This window comes from Rana temporaria, chromosome 5 (genome assembly GCF_905171775.1).
Source record: "Rana temporaria chromosome 5, aRanTem1.1, whole genome shotgun sequence".
NCBI lineage: Eukaryota > Metazoa > Chordata > Amphibia > Anura > Ranidae > Rana > Rana temporaria.
In genome coordinates, this window is record NC_053493.1 from 368,162,422 (window position 1) to 368,179,471 (window position 17,050).

General features: G+C 49.0%; 1 protein-coding gene across 1 annotated transcript in view; it reads left to right on the forward strand.

Annotated features, from left to right (window-relative positions):
• Positions 1-16,164, forward strand: part of GRHL2 (grainyhead like transcription factor 2) — a 122,081-nt gene extending 105,917 nt beyond the window's left edge. The window contains exons 14-16 of the mRNA XM_040354795.1: positions 136-221; positions 4,529-4,593; positions 15,317-16,164. Coding sequence (XP_040210729.1) covers positions 136-221; positions 4,529-4,593; positions 15,317-15,434 — 269 coding nt within the window. The 3' untranslated portion in view covers positions 15,435-16,164. The remainder of the gene's footprint in view (positions 1-135; positions 222-4,528; positions 4,594-15,316) is intronic.
• The last annotated feature ends 886 nt before the right edge of the window (positions 16,165-17,050 follow it).

The following is a 17,050-nucleotide window of genomic DNA, read 5'->3' on the forward strand; positions in this document are numbered from 1 at the left end:
TATATATATATATATATATATATATATATATATATATATATATATATATATATATATATATATAAATTATTCTTGAAAAAACACATGGAAAATAAACATATATTCAAAAACATCTGCTCTGTATTTTCATTACAGTTCTTCTTTATGTAAGGAAAGAAACAGATGAAGTATTTGATGCGCTCATGTTAAAGAATCCTACAGTGAAGGGGCTAATAGATGCTGTAAGTATATGTAATGAATCTTGGAAGACATATAAGAAAGGCTGATATGCTCTTTTTGTGTTGCTTACACTTGCCAAGCACAACACTTGACACTACAAAAAAAACACATTCATGGATGGAAATATATAAGTTGCCGGTTGAGCGGTCGTGCAGTGTTGCACCCAAACAAAATTGGCGTCCTTTTTTCCCCACAAATAACGCTTTCTTTTGGTGGTATTTGATCACCTCTGCGGTTTTTATTTTTTGCTCTGTAAACAAAAATAGAACGACAATTTTGAAAAAAATATATATTTTTTACTTTTTGCAATAATAAAAATCCCCAAAAATATATATTTTCCCTCAGTTTAGGCTGATACGTATTCTTCTACATATTTTTGGTAAAAAAAAATCGCAATAAGCGTTTATTGATTGGTTTGCGCATAATGTATAGCGTTTACAAAATAGGGGAAAGTTTTATTGCATTTTTATTAATAATTTTTTTTTTACTACTAATGGCGGCGATTAGTGTTTTTTTTTTTTTGTGACTACGGCATTATGGTGGACACATCGGACACTTTTGACACATTTTTGGGACCATTGTCATTTTCACAGCGAAAAGTGCTATAAAAATGCACTGATTACTGTGAAAATGACAATGGCAGTGAAGGGGTTAACCAGTAGGGGGCGCTAAAGGGTTAAATGTGACCTAATGTATTTTTTCTAACTGTAGGGGGACGTGGCTGGACATGTGATGTCACTGATCGTCGTTCCCTATGACAGGGAACGGACGATCAGTGACGAGCCACAGAGAAGAACGGGGAAAGGTTTGTTTACACTCTCCCCGTTCTTCAGCTCCTGTGACCCAATTGCGGGACACTGGCGGCGATCAGATCCGGGGGGCGCAGTCACGGAGCTTCGAACTGAGTCGCGAGCTGCTCGCGATCCATGGCTTGGCTCTTAAAGGGGACGTGCCCTGCTGTGCCATTCTGTCCACGTATATCGTCGTGTGGCGGTCCTTAAAGCGGTGGTTCACCCTCAGTGACACGATTTTACCATCGAGACAGGCATAGTAGCGCGAGCTACAGTATGCCTGTCCCGATTTTTTTACCCCCGTACTCACTGTGTACTCGTACATTATAGATTTCGGCTCCCGCGGGGAATGGGCGTGCCTATGGAGAGGGAGGATGATTGGCGGCCGGCCCTGGCACGTCACTCTCCCCGAAGACAGCCGGAGTAGGTCTCGGCTCTTCACGGCGCCTGCGCACAGGCTATGCGCAGGCGCCGTGAAGAGCCAAGCCTATTTCGGCTATTTCCAGAGAAGCATGACGCGCCAGAGCCGGCCGTCAATCATTCTCCGTCTCCATAGGCACGCCCATTCCCCGCGGGGAGTCGGTATCTTCGATGTACGAGTACACGGTGAGTACGGGGATAAAAAAATCGGGACAGGCATACTGTAGCTCGCGCTACAATGCCTGATTTTATGGTAGAAGAAAATTTTTTTTTTTTTTTGGGGGTTTATAGGGTGAACCCCCGCTTTAAGTGGTTAAAGGAACCTATTTAGAAAATAAAAAACAAACCTTTACAACCCCTTAAATACCAAGTATAGCAGCACCTGCAGCAGACTCAGAGCTGTCACTTGAGAGTTTTCTGCTTCACTCCTCCCCCTGGCTGCTACATAAAAGATTATGTAGGGAGGTAAGGGGCGGGGCCAAGGATCTGGGCTAGCACAGACAGTAATCAAACACTCCCAGATGAGAAGAGAGCTATGACACACAAGAAAGGAGGGAATTGGCACTTCCTGGAGCAGCCAAATTTTCTAGCAAGTGAATAATAAAATCAATAACTGGAAGAGGAAAACACTGAAAGTAAGAATTTAAAATACCAAATTTTCTCTGGTTTTGCCTGCAGTTGTTTTCATTTTGTTAGGCTCTAGGGCTGTCTTTAAGGCAGGGCAAAAGGGGAAGCTGCCCTGGGCCCTATCGCAATTGCTGTCTGATCTGATTCAGTAAACTGATTTTGGGCCAGATTCACAGACAATTACGTTACGCCGCGGCGGCGTAACGTATCCCATTTATGTTACACCGCCGCAAGTTTACAGCGTAAGTGCCTGATTCACAAAGCTCTTACCTGTAAACTTGCGGCGGTGTAACGTAAATCCGTTTGGCGCAAGCCCGCCTAATTCAAATGGGGCAGGCACCATTTAAATTAGGCGCGTTCCCGCGCCGAACGTACTGCGCATGCTCCGTCTGGAAAATTACCCGACGTGCATTGCGCTAAATGACGTCGCAAGGACGTCATTGGTTTCGACGTTAACGTAAATGGCGTCCAGCGGCATTCACAGACGACTTACGCAAACGATGTGATTTTTCAAATTTCGACGCGGGAACGACGGCCATACTTAACATTGGCTAGTCCACCTAGAGGGCAGCCTTAGTTTTACGCGGCGTATCTCGGAAACGACGTAAAGTTAGAGCGACAGGTAAAGCGGACGTTCGTGAATCGCCGTAACTAGTCATTTGCATATTCTACGCCGACCGCAATGCAATCGCCACCTAGCGACCGGCCTAGAATTGCATCCTAAGATCCGACGGTGTAAGTCAATTACACCTGTCGGATCTTAGGGCTATCTATGCGTAACTGATTCTATGAATCAGCCGCATAGATACGACGGGCGGATCACAGAGATACGACGGCGTATCAGGAGATACGCCGTCGTATCTCTTTTGTGAATCTGGCCCATTGAGTCTAGCGGAATTGCATTGGGGGGGGGGGGGGGGCAAGAAAATGTTTGCCATGGGTCCAATCAATATTAAAGACAGCCCTGTGAGGGTTTTATTAAGTGCTTGTTCACAGTGACGCAGTTCCGTCCAGTTAGTTTTCTGCACTAAAAATGTATGCCGTTTTTTTCCATGTATTCCAATGGCTCTAGTCCACACCAATGCAGTCAGTTCCAGTCCGTTTCTGGTCAGTTTCCGGTGCAGTAACAGACCGGAACTGACTGTATAGGCATATGTAGCCGGATTCAGGTAGAGAGGCGTATATTTGAGCGGGCGTACCGCAGCTCATATGCGCTACGCCAACGTAAAATAGAGAGGCAAGGCCAGTATTCACAAAGCACTTGCTCCCTAAGTTACGGCGGCGTAGCGTAAATGGGCCGGCGTAAGCCTGCCTAATTCAAAGTAGGCAGGTAGTGGGCGTGTTGTATTAAAATGAATCGTGACCCCATGTAACTGAAGTGCCGAACGAACGGCGCATGCTCAGAATCACGTCAAATTTACGCCCTAAGATACGACGGCTCAATGGCAACGACGTGAACGTAACCTACGCCCAGCCCCATTCACGTACGACTTACGTAAACGACGTAAAATCCGACGGCAGTTCCGACGTCCATACCCTAACATACTTAGACCAGCTTTTTGGTGGTTTATCTTTACGCCGGACGTACGCCTTACGTAAACGGCGTAGCAAGTACGTTTGTGAATCGGCGTATCCCACTCATTTACATATTCGACGCAAAATCAATGGAAGCGCCCCTAGTGGCCAGCGTAAATATGCACCCAAGATACGATGGCGTAGGAGACTTACGTCGGTCGTAGGAAGTCAAAATTCAGGCGTATCTTGTACTGTGAATTAGGCGCATAGATACGACGGCGCATCCGTGGACTTACGCGGCGTATCATTAGATACGTTGGCGTAAGTCTTTCTGAATCTGGCCCATAGGGTTTAGAAGAGTATGCACATAAACTAATTTTATTGGTTAGAATATTCATTCATTCTGCCCACTGGACTTAACTTACACCTATCTATACACATGCATTTATTTGCATATGTGCACAAATTATGCAGAAAGCTCCTCTCTAAATAAAGGTTGGAGACATTTTTGTGCCCCTGAGCGGTGATCTCCAATACAAACTTAAACGCGACAATGTTGCTAAAATATTAGAGCTGAGCTCAGATTCATACAAAACAAAAAAAGAATGACGCATGCCTTCAACAGAAGTAGTTTTTCTGCCCGTGTGCAAAGGGTCAGTCTACTGAAAACCAGTATTTAATTTTCCTTTATTCACTTGTTTGGTTTAGAGTTGTGTCTGTATACCGCCAACAGAGGGCAGTAGAGCTCAGCAAACACTTAATAATATGAAGTGCAGTGATGACAACAGGGATACATTATACTAATGACTAATTATATTTCCAGACCTAAGAAGACTTTACATAACATTTTGGAAAAAACGCTAAAGGAATAACATTTATGCCTGCTGTCAATACGCTTGAAGCAAATTATATTTACAGCGTGTAACATGTTCTCTTTTCTTACTTCTGTGTTCCAGATCTCAGAGAAATATGGCATCCCTGTTGAAAAAATTGTGAAAATTTATAAGAAAAGCAAAAAAGGGTAAGAGGATGAAAAGTGATGTACTATATGGGATGAATATGGAAGAGCCGACCTCAGAGGCGGTGCTACAATTTTAATTGATTTGTAAGGCCCCTCCCCATGACCCCAAGATAGCAGAGAAGAAGAGTGGGTGTGGCCAATATGTGGAGAGGGGGGGGGGACTTAGATGTGTGGATAAAAGAATCATGTGTTGAGAAAAATATAGAGCCTGGTATCACTCCTTCTACACTGCTATATGCCATGCTGATCCTGCTAGATGTCCAGTTTCCAATCCAGTTCTCCATGGTAAAGGGGGATGACCAGTCACAGACCACAATTTCGCTAGTATACAGCACTCCCCTCCCCCACATACACACCCCTTTATACAGCACATCCTCCTCCCCATACACATCTCTTCTTATAGCACCTCAAAACACACCCCTTCTTACTGCACCCCCTCCCCATACACATCCCTTCTTACTGCACCCCCTCCCCCATACACATCCCTTCTTACTGCACCCCCTCCCCATACACATCCCTTCTTACTGCACCCCCTCCCCATACACATCCCTTCTTACTGCACCCCCTCCCCATACACATCCCTTCTTACTGCACCCCCTCCCCCTACACCTCCCTTCTTACTGCACCCCCTCCCCATACACCTCCCTTCTTACTGCACCCCCTCCCCATACACATCCCTTCTTACTGCACCCCCTCCCCATACACATCCCTGCTTACTGCACCCCCTCCCCATACACATCCCTTCTTTCTGCCCCCCCCTCCCCATACACATCCCTTCTTACTGCACCCCCCTCCCCATACACATCCCTTCTTACTGCACCCCCTCCCCATACACATCCCTGCTTACTGCACCCCCTCCCCATACACATCCCTTCTTTCTGCCCCCCCTCCCCATACACATCCCTTCTTACTGCACCCCCCTCCCCATACACATCCCTTCTTACTGCACCCCCCTCCCCATACACATCCCTTCTTACTGCACCCCCTCCCCATACACATCCCTTTATACAGCACATCCTCCTCCCCATACACATCTCTTCTTATAGCACCTCAAAACACACCCCTTCTTACTGCACCCCCTCCCCATACACATCCCTTCTTACTGCACCCCCTCCCCATACACCTCCCTTCTTACTGCACCCCCTCCCCATACACCTCCCTTCTTACTGCACCCCCTCCCCATACACATCCCTTCTTTCTGCCCCCCCTCCCCATACACACCCCTTTATACAGCACATCCTCCTCCCCATACACATCTCTTCTTATAGCACCTCAAAACACACCCCTTCTTACTGCACCCCCTCCCCATACACATCCCTTCTTACTGCACCCCCTCCCCATACACCTCCCTTCTTACTGCACCCCCTCCCCATACACCTCCCTTCTTACTGCACCCCCTCCCCATACACATCCCTTCTTACTGCACCCCCTCCCCATACACATCCCTTCTTACTGCACCCCCTCCCCCTACACCTCCCTTCTTACTGCACCCCCTCCCCATACACCTCCCTTCTTACTGCACCCCCTCCCCATACACATCCCTTCTTTCTGCCCCCCCTCCCCATACACATCCCTTCTTACTGCACCCCCTCCCCATACACCTCCCTTCTTACTGCACCCCCTCCCCATACACCTCCCTTCTTACTGCACCCCCTCCCCATACACATCCCTTCTTACTGCACCCCCTCCCCATACACATCCCTTCTTACTGCACCCCCTCCCCCTACACCTCCCTTCTTACTGCACCCCCTCCCCATACACCTCCCTTCTTACTGCACCCCCTCCCCATACACATCCCTTCTTTCTGCCCCCCCTCCCCATACACATCCCTTCTTACTGCACCCCCTCCCCATACACATCCCTTCTTACTGCACCCCCTCCCCATACACATCCCTTCTTACTGCACCCCCTCCCCATACACATCCCTTCTTACTGCACCCCTTCCCCATACACATCCCTTCTTACTGCACCCCCTCCCCATACACATCCCTTCTTTCTGCCCCCCCTCCCCATACACATCCCTTCTTACTGCACCCCCTCCCCATACACATCCCTTCTTTCTGCCCCCCCTCCCCATACACATCCCTTCTTACTGCACCCCCTCCCCATACACATCCCTTCTTACTGCACCCCCTCCCCATACACATCCCTTCTTACTGCACCCCCTCCCCATACACATTCCTGCTTATTGCACCCCCTCCCCATACACCTCCCTTCTTACTGCACCCCCTCCCCATACACATCCCTTCTTACTGCACCCCCTCCCCATACACATCCCTTCTTACTGCACCCCCTCCCCATACACATCCCTTCTTACTGCACCCCCTCCCCATACACATTCCTGCTTACTGCACCCCCTCCCCATACACATCCCTTCTTACTGCACCCCCTCCCCATACACATCCCTTCTTACTGCACCCCCTCCCCATACACATCCCTTCTTACTGCACCCCCTCCCCATACACCTCCCTTCTTACTGCACCCCCTCCCCATACACATCCCTTCTTACTGCACCCCCTCCCCATACACATCCCTTCTTACTGCACCCCTTCCCCATACACATCCCTTCTTACTGCACCCCCTCCCCATACACATCCCTTCTTACTGCACCCCCTCCCCATACACATCCCTTCTTACTGCACCCCCTCCCCATACACATCCCTTCTTACTGCACCCCCTCCCCATACACATCCCTTCTTTCTGCCCCCCCTCCCCATACACATCCCTTCTTACTGCACCCCCTCCCCATACACATCCCTTCTTACTGCACCCCCTCCCCATACACATTCCTGATTACTGCACCCCCTCCCCATACACCTCCCTTCTTACTGCACCCCCTCCCCATACACATCCCTTCTTACTGCACCCCCTCCCCATACACATCCCTTCTTACTGCACCCCCTCCCCATACACATCCCTTCTTACTGCACCCCCTCCCCATACACATTCCTGCTTACTGCACCCCCTCCCCATACACCTCCCTTCTTACTGCACCCCCTCCCCATACACATCCCTTCTTACTGCACCCCCTCCCCATACACCTCCCTTCTTACTGCACCCCCTCCCCATACACATCCCTTCTTTCTGCCCCCCCTCCCCATACACATCCCTTCTTACTGCACCCCCTCCCCATACACATCCCTTCTTACTGCACCCCCTCCCCATACACATCCCTTCTTACTGCACCCCTTCCCCATACACATCCCTTCTTACTGCACCCCCTCCCCATACACATCCCTTCTTTCTGCCCCCCCTCCCCATACACATCCCTTCTTACTGCACCCCCTCCCCATACACATCCCTTCTTTCTGCCCCCCCTCCCCATACACATCCCTTCTTACTGCACCCCCTCCCCATACACATCCCTTCTTACTGCACCCCCTCCCCATACACATCCCTTCTTACTGCACCCCCTCCCCATACACATTCCTGCTTACTGCACCCCCTCCCCATACACCTCCCTTCTTACTGCACCCCCTCCCCATACACATTCCTGCTTACTGCACCCCCTCCCCATACACATCCCTTCTTACTGCACACCCTCCCCATACACATCCCTTCTTACTGCACCCCCTCCCCATACACATCCCTTCTTACTGCACCCCCTCCCCATACACATCCCTGCTTACTGCACCCCCTCCCCATACACCTCCCTTCTTACTGCACCCCCTCCCCATACACATCCCTTCTTACTGCACCCCCTCCCCATACACATCCCTTCTTTCTGCCCCCCCTCCCCATACACATCCCTTCTTACTGCACCCCCTCCCCATACACATCCCTTCTTACTGCACCCCCTCCCCATACACATCCCTTCTTACTGCACCCCCTCCCCATACACATTCCTGCTTACTGCACCCCCTCCCCATACACCTCCCTTCTTACTGCACCCCCTCCCCATACACATCCCTGCTTACTGCACCCCCTCCCCATACACATCCCTGCTTACTGCACCCCCTCCCCATACACATCCCTTCTTTCTGCCCCCCCTCCCATACACATCCCTTCTTACTGCACCCCCCTCCCCATACACATCCCTTCTTACTGCACCCCCCTCCCCATACACATCCCTTCTTACTGCACCCCCTCCCCATACACATCCCTTCTTACTGCACCCCCTCCCCATACACATCCCTTCTTACTGCACCCCCTCCCCATACACCTCCCTTCTTACTGCACCCCCTCCCCATACACATCCCTTCTTACTGCCCCCCCTCCCCATACACATCCCTTCTTACTGCACCCCCTCCCCATACACATCCCTTCTTACTGCACCCCCTCCCCATACACCTCCCTTCTTACTGCACCCCCTCCCCATACACATCCCTTCTTTCTGCCCCCCCTCCCCATACACATCCCTTCTTACTGCACCCCCCTCCCCATACACATCCCTTCTTACTGCACCCCCTCCCCATACACATCCCTTCTTACTGCACCCCCCTCCCCGTACACATTCCTTCATGTAGCACCCCCCCCCCCCCATACAGCACTTCCCATACAAACCACTTCTTACAGCAGCCCCCCCCATATACACCATTTCATACAGCACACCCCCATACACACCCTTTCATACAGCACTCCCCATACACACCCCTATTTGCAGTACCCCCATACCTTCCTATACACATCTCTTCATACAGCACCCCTTCCCCATACAGACTCCTTTTTTACAGCACCCCCCTACACACCCCTTCATGCAGCACCCCCCTCCCCATACAGACTCCTTTTTTACAGCACCCCCCTACACACCCCTTCATACAGCACCCCCTCCCCATACATGCTCTTTTTCCAGCACCCCTCTCTGGGCACCCACACAGGGAGTAATATGGCAGTGGGGGTACAGGAATATGGTCTGACTTCCTCCTGTGAAGTAAAGGGAATGCAGTGCCCACTGTGACTCAGGGCATCTTTTTACCCCCAGAGGAAGTGGTGGTGTTTCTACAAGAGGGGACTAATACCCATTGTCCTCCACAAATGCCCAAAGCAAAGGTAGCGTGCATACGGCCAGCCAGGCTGCTCAATAAAATAATCAGCAGCAGTGCATGAATGGCGATTATGTTAACCTGTTGATTTGTACTTTTGTCTTTAACGATTTAACACCTACATAAAATTTAGCCAGGGTTGAAACCATTGATTTTCCTGCTCTGAGTCATACATTAGAGGAGATGGAGCTCGGTGCTTTGTTAGGCAACGTGTCTATTTACACAGCAGTACAATGTTTTGGTCATATCGGTGCTGGGAGTATAAATAATGAGTCACGGAATAGAAATATCTCCTAATAGTGCGCTCGTCTTTTCTCTAGTACGAGTTCTGCACAGCTGTGTCACCCGTTCAGATAAATACCGCAATGTGTATCCTCGTCTCCTGCGCCGTACGCTCTGTGATCTGATGAGCGCAATGATCATTCAGATTGTGAACCGGGGCAACACACCAGCTTTGAAGATCCATGTCTACCTAACTAGCAAGCTGAAGAGCCTAGCAAGAAAAAAAATTAGTCCAAATGAATGACAGATCCGCAGTGAGAAAGGCGCAGCAACACGCTAAAGCCAACATATCAGGATAAGGATCCTTGTTATTTTCAAAAAAGTGACAGATATTTTTCACTGAATCCAATGAGATGTGAAAATTGCTCACAGGGCTGAAAATAAAGATTCTTATCCTTGTGTTAAAGCTTTGCATATGGAGGCTAGTGCTACTGTGTTCATACAAAGTAAACCATATGGTAGAGTCCAGGGTGCTCCAAACTACGGCCCTCCAGCTGTTGTGGAACTACACGTCCCATGAGGCATTATAAAACTCTGAGGCCCCGTACACACGACCGAGTTTCTCGGCAGAATTCAGCCAGAAACTCAATCGGAGCTGAATTCTGCCGAGAAACCCGGCGTGTGTACACTTTTGGCTGAGGAAGCCGACGAGTTCCTCGTCGAGCCAAATAGAGAACATGTTCTCTATTTCCTCGTTGTTCAATGAGGAAAGTTGGCTCGCCGAGATCCTCGGCGGCTTCACACAGAACTCGACGAGCAGAACGATGAGTTTTGCCCGTCGAGTTCCTCGGACGTGTGTACGGGGCCTGACATTCACAGACATGACTATTCAAGATGGGAATTTTAGTTCTTGAACAACTGGAGGGCCATAGTTTGGAGACCCCTTTAGGCAAAGGGCTTATATTATAAAGAAAAGGCATGGTAAAAGTCTTTGCTTAGGGCCCAATGCAGAATTATGTTAAAGTGGTTGTAAACCCGTTACAACCACTTTTACCTACAGATAAGCCTAGATTAAGGCTTACCCGTAGGTGCTTGAAATATCTCCCAAACCTCCACGGTTTAGGAGATATTTACAAAAGAGACGGGCGCTGATGTCTACGGTGCATGTGCCGTAGACAGCGGCGCAGGCGCACTTTAGAGACCTTTAGAAACGGTAACCGTGGCGTTTCTAAAGGAGATTGCGCCGTGACTGGCGGCTCCTGCGTGCAAGTGTGGGAGTGACGTCATCGCGGCTTCGGCCAATCACAGCGCCGGAAGGAAGATGAACACTTTGTGGAAGAGGGGACAGCGGTGACATCGCAGGCTTCGGTTTCAGGTAAGTGACACATAATGGGCTACTGTGCAATGCATAGTAGCCCATTATGCTTTACCTTTGCAGGTAAACAAAAATGAAAATGGACTTGGAACATTTGGCCTGCAGAGTTAACACAACCAACTAGTCTTTTTCATAGTAGGGACAGACATCTATGGTCTAAAGCAGGGGTCTCCAAACTGCGGCCCGAGGGCCCGATGTGGCCCTTTGCTAGCCTTTATGCGGCCCTTGGGGCTCTATTCCTCCAACTGATATGAGGCACTATTCCTTCCACTGACACCAACAAGGGGGCACTATTTCTTCTACTGATATCAATGATGGGATACTATTCCTCCTACTGATAGGGGCACTCCTTCTCCTACTGACCACCAACCCGGAGGCCATATTTATTCTCACTGGTGCTGGGCCCGGGACATTTTCTGCCCTCGCTGGACATAATCCAGCCCTCCTAAAGTCTGAAGGACAATAAACTGGCCCTTTGTTTGAAAAGTTTGGAGACCCCTGGTCTAAAGAACTGTAGCACCCTCCTAGTTACAATAGACTGCTAAGCCAAATTTAGATTTAGCTCCTCTGCAATCAGAGGAGCAGGTGGTCGATTAATTTGGGCTGCTCGGGGTTTCACAGGCTGCTGCTCTGCTACTTCTCCCTGTCTTCTAGATATTTCGAGAACTTAGTAGGAGGTAAGGCTGAGACTGCAGCCTGAATATTTATAGCACTTCAGCCAATCCCTGGGGAGGTGTGGCCAAAAGGCAGGGAAGAATCCATAAATAGTCTGAGTCCTGTGCAGCAAGGGCAGCTTGCAGTATGTGGGTGTAGGGCAATGTTTCTGTGTCCAGCCTGCCAGAGGAGACCCCTTTTGAGGGGCCTTTCCCTCCTGGGAAGAAGGCGAGGGAAGGAAGCGAGCCTGAAGACAAAGAGGTCCTAGCTAGGCTTAGCTGGGGGGCCTATTGCAAAGCAACCCAAGAATCCAGAAGGTCAGGAGAGAGCTTGCGGGATAGAGCCAGTGGGTAGCCGTGGGAGAGAGCCCAAGTTGTCCAAGAGGTGATCTGAGTTTACATCTCCATCACTATAAAGAGCCAGTGGGGTGTCCCCAGATTTCATTTTCAAAATCTAGTCACCCTAGTGTATCACTGACTACCAGTCCCACTCTGAATGGTGAATTATCTCCACTGAAGGCCACCGACCCAACATATCTTATAAGTGCAGGCCCAGGTGGCAATTTTTTGACAGTTTTAGGAAAGCATAACTGTCCACCACTGTAATAAAATAGTGTTCTTTATAAACCGACTCATGTAGAAAAAAAAAATACAACCCCATAAGTGAATATTAATTGGTTTGTGTGAAAATGATAGCGTCTACAAATAATAATATATATACTGGAATTTATGCAGGTATAGATGCTATACTTGTAATGGCGGTGATCAGCGACTTGTAGTGGGACTGTGATCGTGTGAAGGGCAGTCTGGCGCTAGCTTACGCTGACTGGGAGTGTCACTAACTGACACTGATGTTGCTAGTGACACTAATACAGTGATCAGTGATGAAACTGTGCACTGTACTAATGACACTGTCTGGGAAGGGGTTAACATCAAGAAGCAAGCAAAGGGTTAACTGTGTAATGTGTGCTGTTTTTACTTACCGACCTGGCTGTTTTTTCTTCCATCTTTTCAGGGAGAAGAAACAGCCAGATCAATTTTCTCTGTACACAGAGGCCCAGATTCAGGAACATTTGCGCGATATTTGCGGGGGAGCAGGGCAACGATTTTGCCCTGCGCCCCCGCAAATATTTTGCGCTGCCCTCGATTCACGGAGCAGTAGCGGAGGGCGGAGGGCGCACCGGCAAAATTGCCCGGCGTAAGCGCGCGCAATGTAAATGGGGCGGGAATCATTTAAATTAGGCGCGCTCCCGACGTGCATTGCGGCAAATGATGTCGCAAGGACGTCATTTGCTTCAAAGTGAACGTGAATGGCGTCCAGCGCCATTAACGAATCACTTACGCAAACGACGTGAAATTCGAATTTCACGTCGCGGGAGCGGCGGCTATACTTTAGCATTGGCTGCCCCTACTATTAGAAGGGGCAGCCTTGCGCTAAAGTTGCCGTACGGAAACTCCGTACCTGGCTTGCGCAGGGCCCGCGCAAGTTTGTGAATCAGTGGTAGTATGCAATTTGCATACTACACGCTGATCACAATGGCAGCGCCCCCTAGCGGCACACGCAAGAATGCAGCCTAAAATCTGCGAGGCATAAGAGCCTTATGCCGCGCAGATTTTAGGCTGCAGTCGGTGTAACGAGGTTCCTGAATCAGGAGCACTCGTTACACCGGAGCAAGTAAGCAATTGCGCTGCGTAACTTATGGTTACACGGGCGCAATTGCTTCTTGAATCTGGGCCAGAGTTCTTTGTGTTTGTAAACACAGACCTCTGTGTGTGATTGGACATAGGCGATCAGCAGGATTCAGCTGAAATTATTAGCTGAAATCTGCTGCCAAACTCATGCTGTGTCCAATCAAAGCACAGGTCACCTGGGGGGCTCAAGCATGCACAACCCAAACCCAGAAGAAAGCCGGCAATGTACATGCACATTGCCATGCCTGCACCTGCCTGCTGCTCAAAGTATATTTACTGTGAGGGGTTGACAGGTTAATGACCGCCCTAAAACAGATTTACTGCTACAGGGAAGCTGTTTTATGCAGGGGGTACATCGCTTCTGCTGTGATTAGTCTCAGCAGAAGCCGATCAGCAGGTTCCGGTCAATGTATTTCTGTGCTCTGATTATCGAGGAGAGAGGCTGGATGAAGCTTTGCATATGCACACAATTAGAGCTCCGTCCTGAAAGTGGGGATGTGCTGCATTTTCTTTCCCTGCTTTATAGAAAAAGGAACTGGATTTTAAAGCCAAACGATCCACTTGCCGACTGCCCCATAGCAGATTTACTGCTGCAGGATGGGTGATTCTGCACTTCCGCATAGGGGGCGCTCCACTTCTGCTGTGATTAGTCACAGCAAAAGTCGATCAGCAGGTGCCGGCGATTTGTATATTCTACAAATATTCATGGACCGAAAAACGTTTTTTTTTTAAGTGAATGGATAAAATTTAAATTAATAACTCTATTTAGATCTTTTTTCAATCAGCATCAGCAGCGGTGCATCCATAGTGGGCGCAGGAGCGCCGCCCCCTCTCCCCTGCGCCGTCACTCAAGTCTACAATACATAGATTCATGCATTACATGAATCTATGTATTGTCGCCGGTGCCGCTGCTGCTCATTATTCAGATGGCGGCCCCCCTGGTGAGCGCCGGCCATCTGAATAACAGCAGTTTGGTGGTTTTTGGAAGTGTCTATCAGAGCCTGTTGGCTCTAATCGGCTTCCAAATAGTTAACCAGGGGACGCACATGCTGTGCATTCCCTGGTTAACACTGACACGCGTCTTAGCCAATCAGGTTCACCTGGTCTGGTTACCAGTAACCTGATTGGCTGAAGCGACATTGAAGGCGGGACTCAGGGGAAGACATAGAGGGAGCGTGGAGGGAGGATGGCTGACCCGAGAAAGGTAAGTGCTGGGCGACAGGGGGGCAATCTGGCAGTTTTTGAGGGGGCAAACTGGCGGCAATTGATGGGCAAAGTGGCGACAATTGATGGGCACAGTGGCAACAATTGATGGGCACAGTGGCAACAATTGATGGCACGGCACAGTGGCGACAATTGATGGCATGGCACAGTGGCTGCGTTTAATGGCACAGTGGTGACAATTGATGGCACAGTGGTGACAATTGATGGCATGGCACAGTGGCGACAATTGCTGGCACAGTGGTGACAATTGATGGGCACAGTGGCTGCGTTTGATGGCACAGTGGCAGCAATTGATGAGCACAGTGGTGACAATTGATGGGCACAGTGGCTGCGTTTGATGGGCACAGTGGCAGCAATTGATGGGCACAGTGCCTGAGTTTGATGGGCACAGTGGTGGCAATTCTTGTAGAGGGCAGGATCTAGCAGGATATAGCCGTAGGTTGTAGTTTGAAGACCCCCCTGCCCTAGGTTATTTGTTACAAACCTGTATGTTATGTGCAATTTCATTATGCAAATATTTATGTAAATTGTGAAATTTAGTGCCCCTAATCCATTGCTTTCATTTCATTTCTTAGCATCTTAGTTAACATGGATGACAACATCATTGAGCATTACTCCAACGAGGACACCTTCATACTGAACGTGGAAAGCATGGTGGACCAAGGCTTCAAGATCACACTGACGGAAATCTAACTAAAGTCACACCAATGCCTGATGGGAAGGAATGTTCCAGCATGGAACAGAGGGTACCAGACGTTCTCTTGTCACCCCGACCTCATCAGAGACATTATTCTAGGACTTGTTTATAGGCATCTGGACAAAGAATTCCCCAGCTACTTCATTTTCCATACAAAGAAGAAAATGCAAGACAAAAGACTGATTATCATTTATTTATTGTGTCACTCCACATTGAGGTATATTAATAAGAGGACATGCTGGATTCTGGTCGGAATAATTGGTTATCTTGTTCCCATTCTGTAATATGTGTTTTTTCCTCCTTGGGAGTCCGTATTCCCTGTGGTCATGCTGGATGTGTCAATGGGAGGCTTCAGAACAAAGTAGAGGTATGGCCGGGCCGATTGTGGCCTGAACTGTGGTCTATTCTGTGTCTCCATTCTGGAAATTATAAATCTATCTCTGACTATAGGACCAAACGTTTCCAAGCCTACTGGAACCATAACCATTATATATTTGTACAATTACTGACACATATGACACGTACAAATATGGTGGCCAAACCCAGAATGTGTACAGACTGGCTACATTTTTGCTACTTAAGTTGTATGTAAACCCTGACCTTACTTATTTGGTCCCTTTCCTAACAAACATAGACATAGCAGACGCACAACGCAACGCTGTATCCTGGCCTTGGCCAACAAGGCCCAGGCCTAGGGCAGCACTTTGCAGGGGGGCAGCACGGAAAGAGTCCCTGCTGGCTTGCGCTACACTGTTAGTGTAGTGCCAGTCTTATGGGGCGGACTGGGCTGAGAGGCAAATTAGTCTAGTGCCCCCATAAAGTGGCCACACTGCTTCTGGTATGCAGGTGGCCGGCATTTAGCAACAGTAGGGGGGGGGGGGGCGCTTCTAATTTTGACTGTGCTATCATCCTTGACCACACAGCTTCCTCACTGTGCTATATGTTTTCTGCTGCACCATTGGCATGGTTATATCTTCTTAGTCCTCTTCATAAAATTATCGGAAATTGTGCTTAAGGCTCCATTCACATTTCCGCGACAAGCAACGCCGCGTACGCGGCGTATTTTGCCGCGGATAGTGTATCTTTTTTTTTTTTTTTTTTATTCTTCCCATTGCTGTCAATGGGCGAACGCCAATGTCGCCTGAAAAAAAGGGTCCGGGGCTTTTTTTCAGGCGACAGGCGTACGTCGTCTATGAGATGTGAACCATCTCCATAGACAGCAATGGGAATTTCCCCCTCTAGCGGCACAAGCGTCCGGCGTCGGGCGTTTTGTCGCCTAGATGTGAATGGAGACTAAAGTAGAACTATAGGCAACACTTTTTTTTCCTTTTGGATAGAGTAAGGGAGGGTTATAGCCCCTGTCAGTTTATTTTTGATCATCCCTGTCCCATTGCAGAGATTCCTCTTCATTTCCTGCCCCATAGCCAAACAGGAAGTGAAAGGAAATCTATGCAAATTAAGGGAATCCATTGCCCCCTGCCCCATGCCCTCAGCACTAGTGTCCCCACTCAAAAATTTTAGGGTGGGTCTTAAACGGCAAGGGGTGTGGCCTTGCCAGGAAGGGGTGTGTCATATTTAAATTAGGGGGGCACGAGTTTAGTCAAGCCTAGGG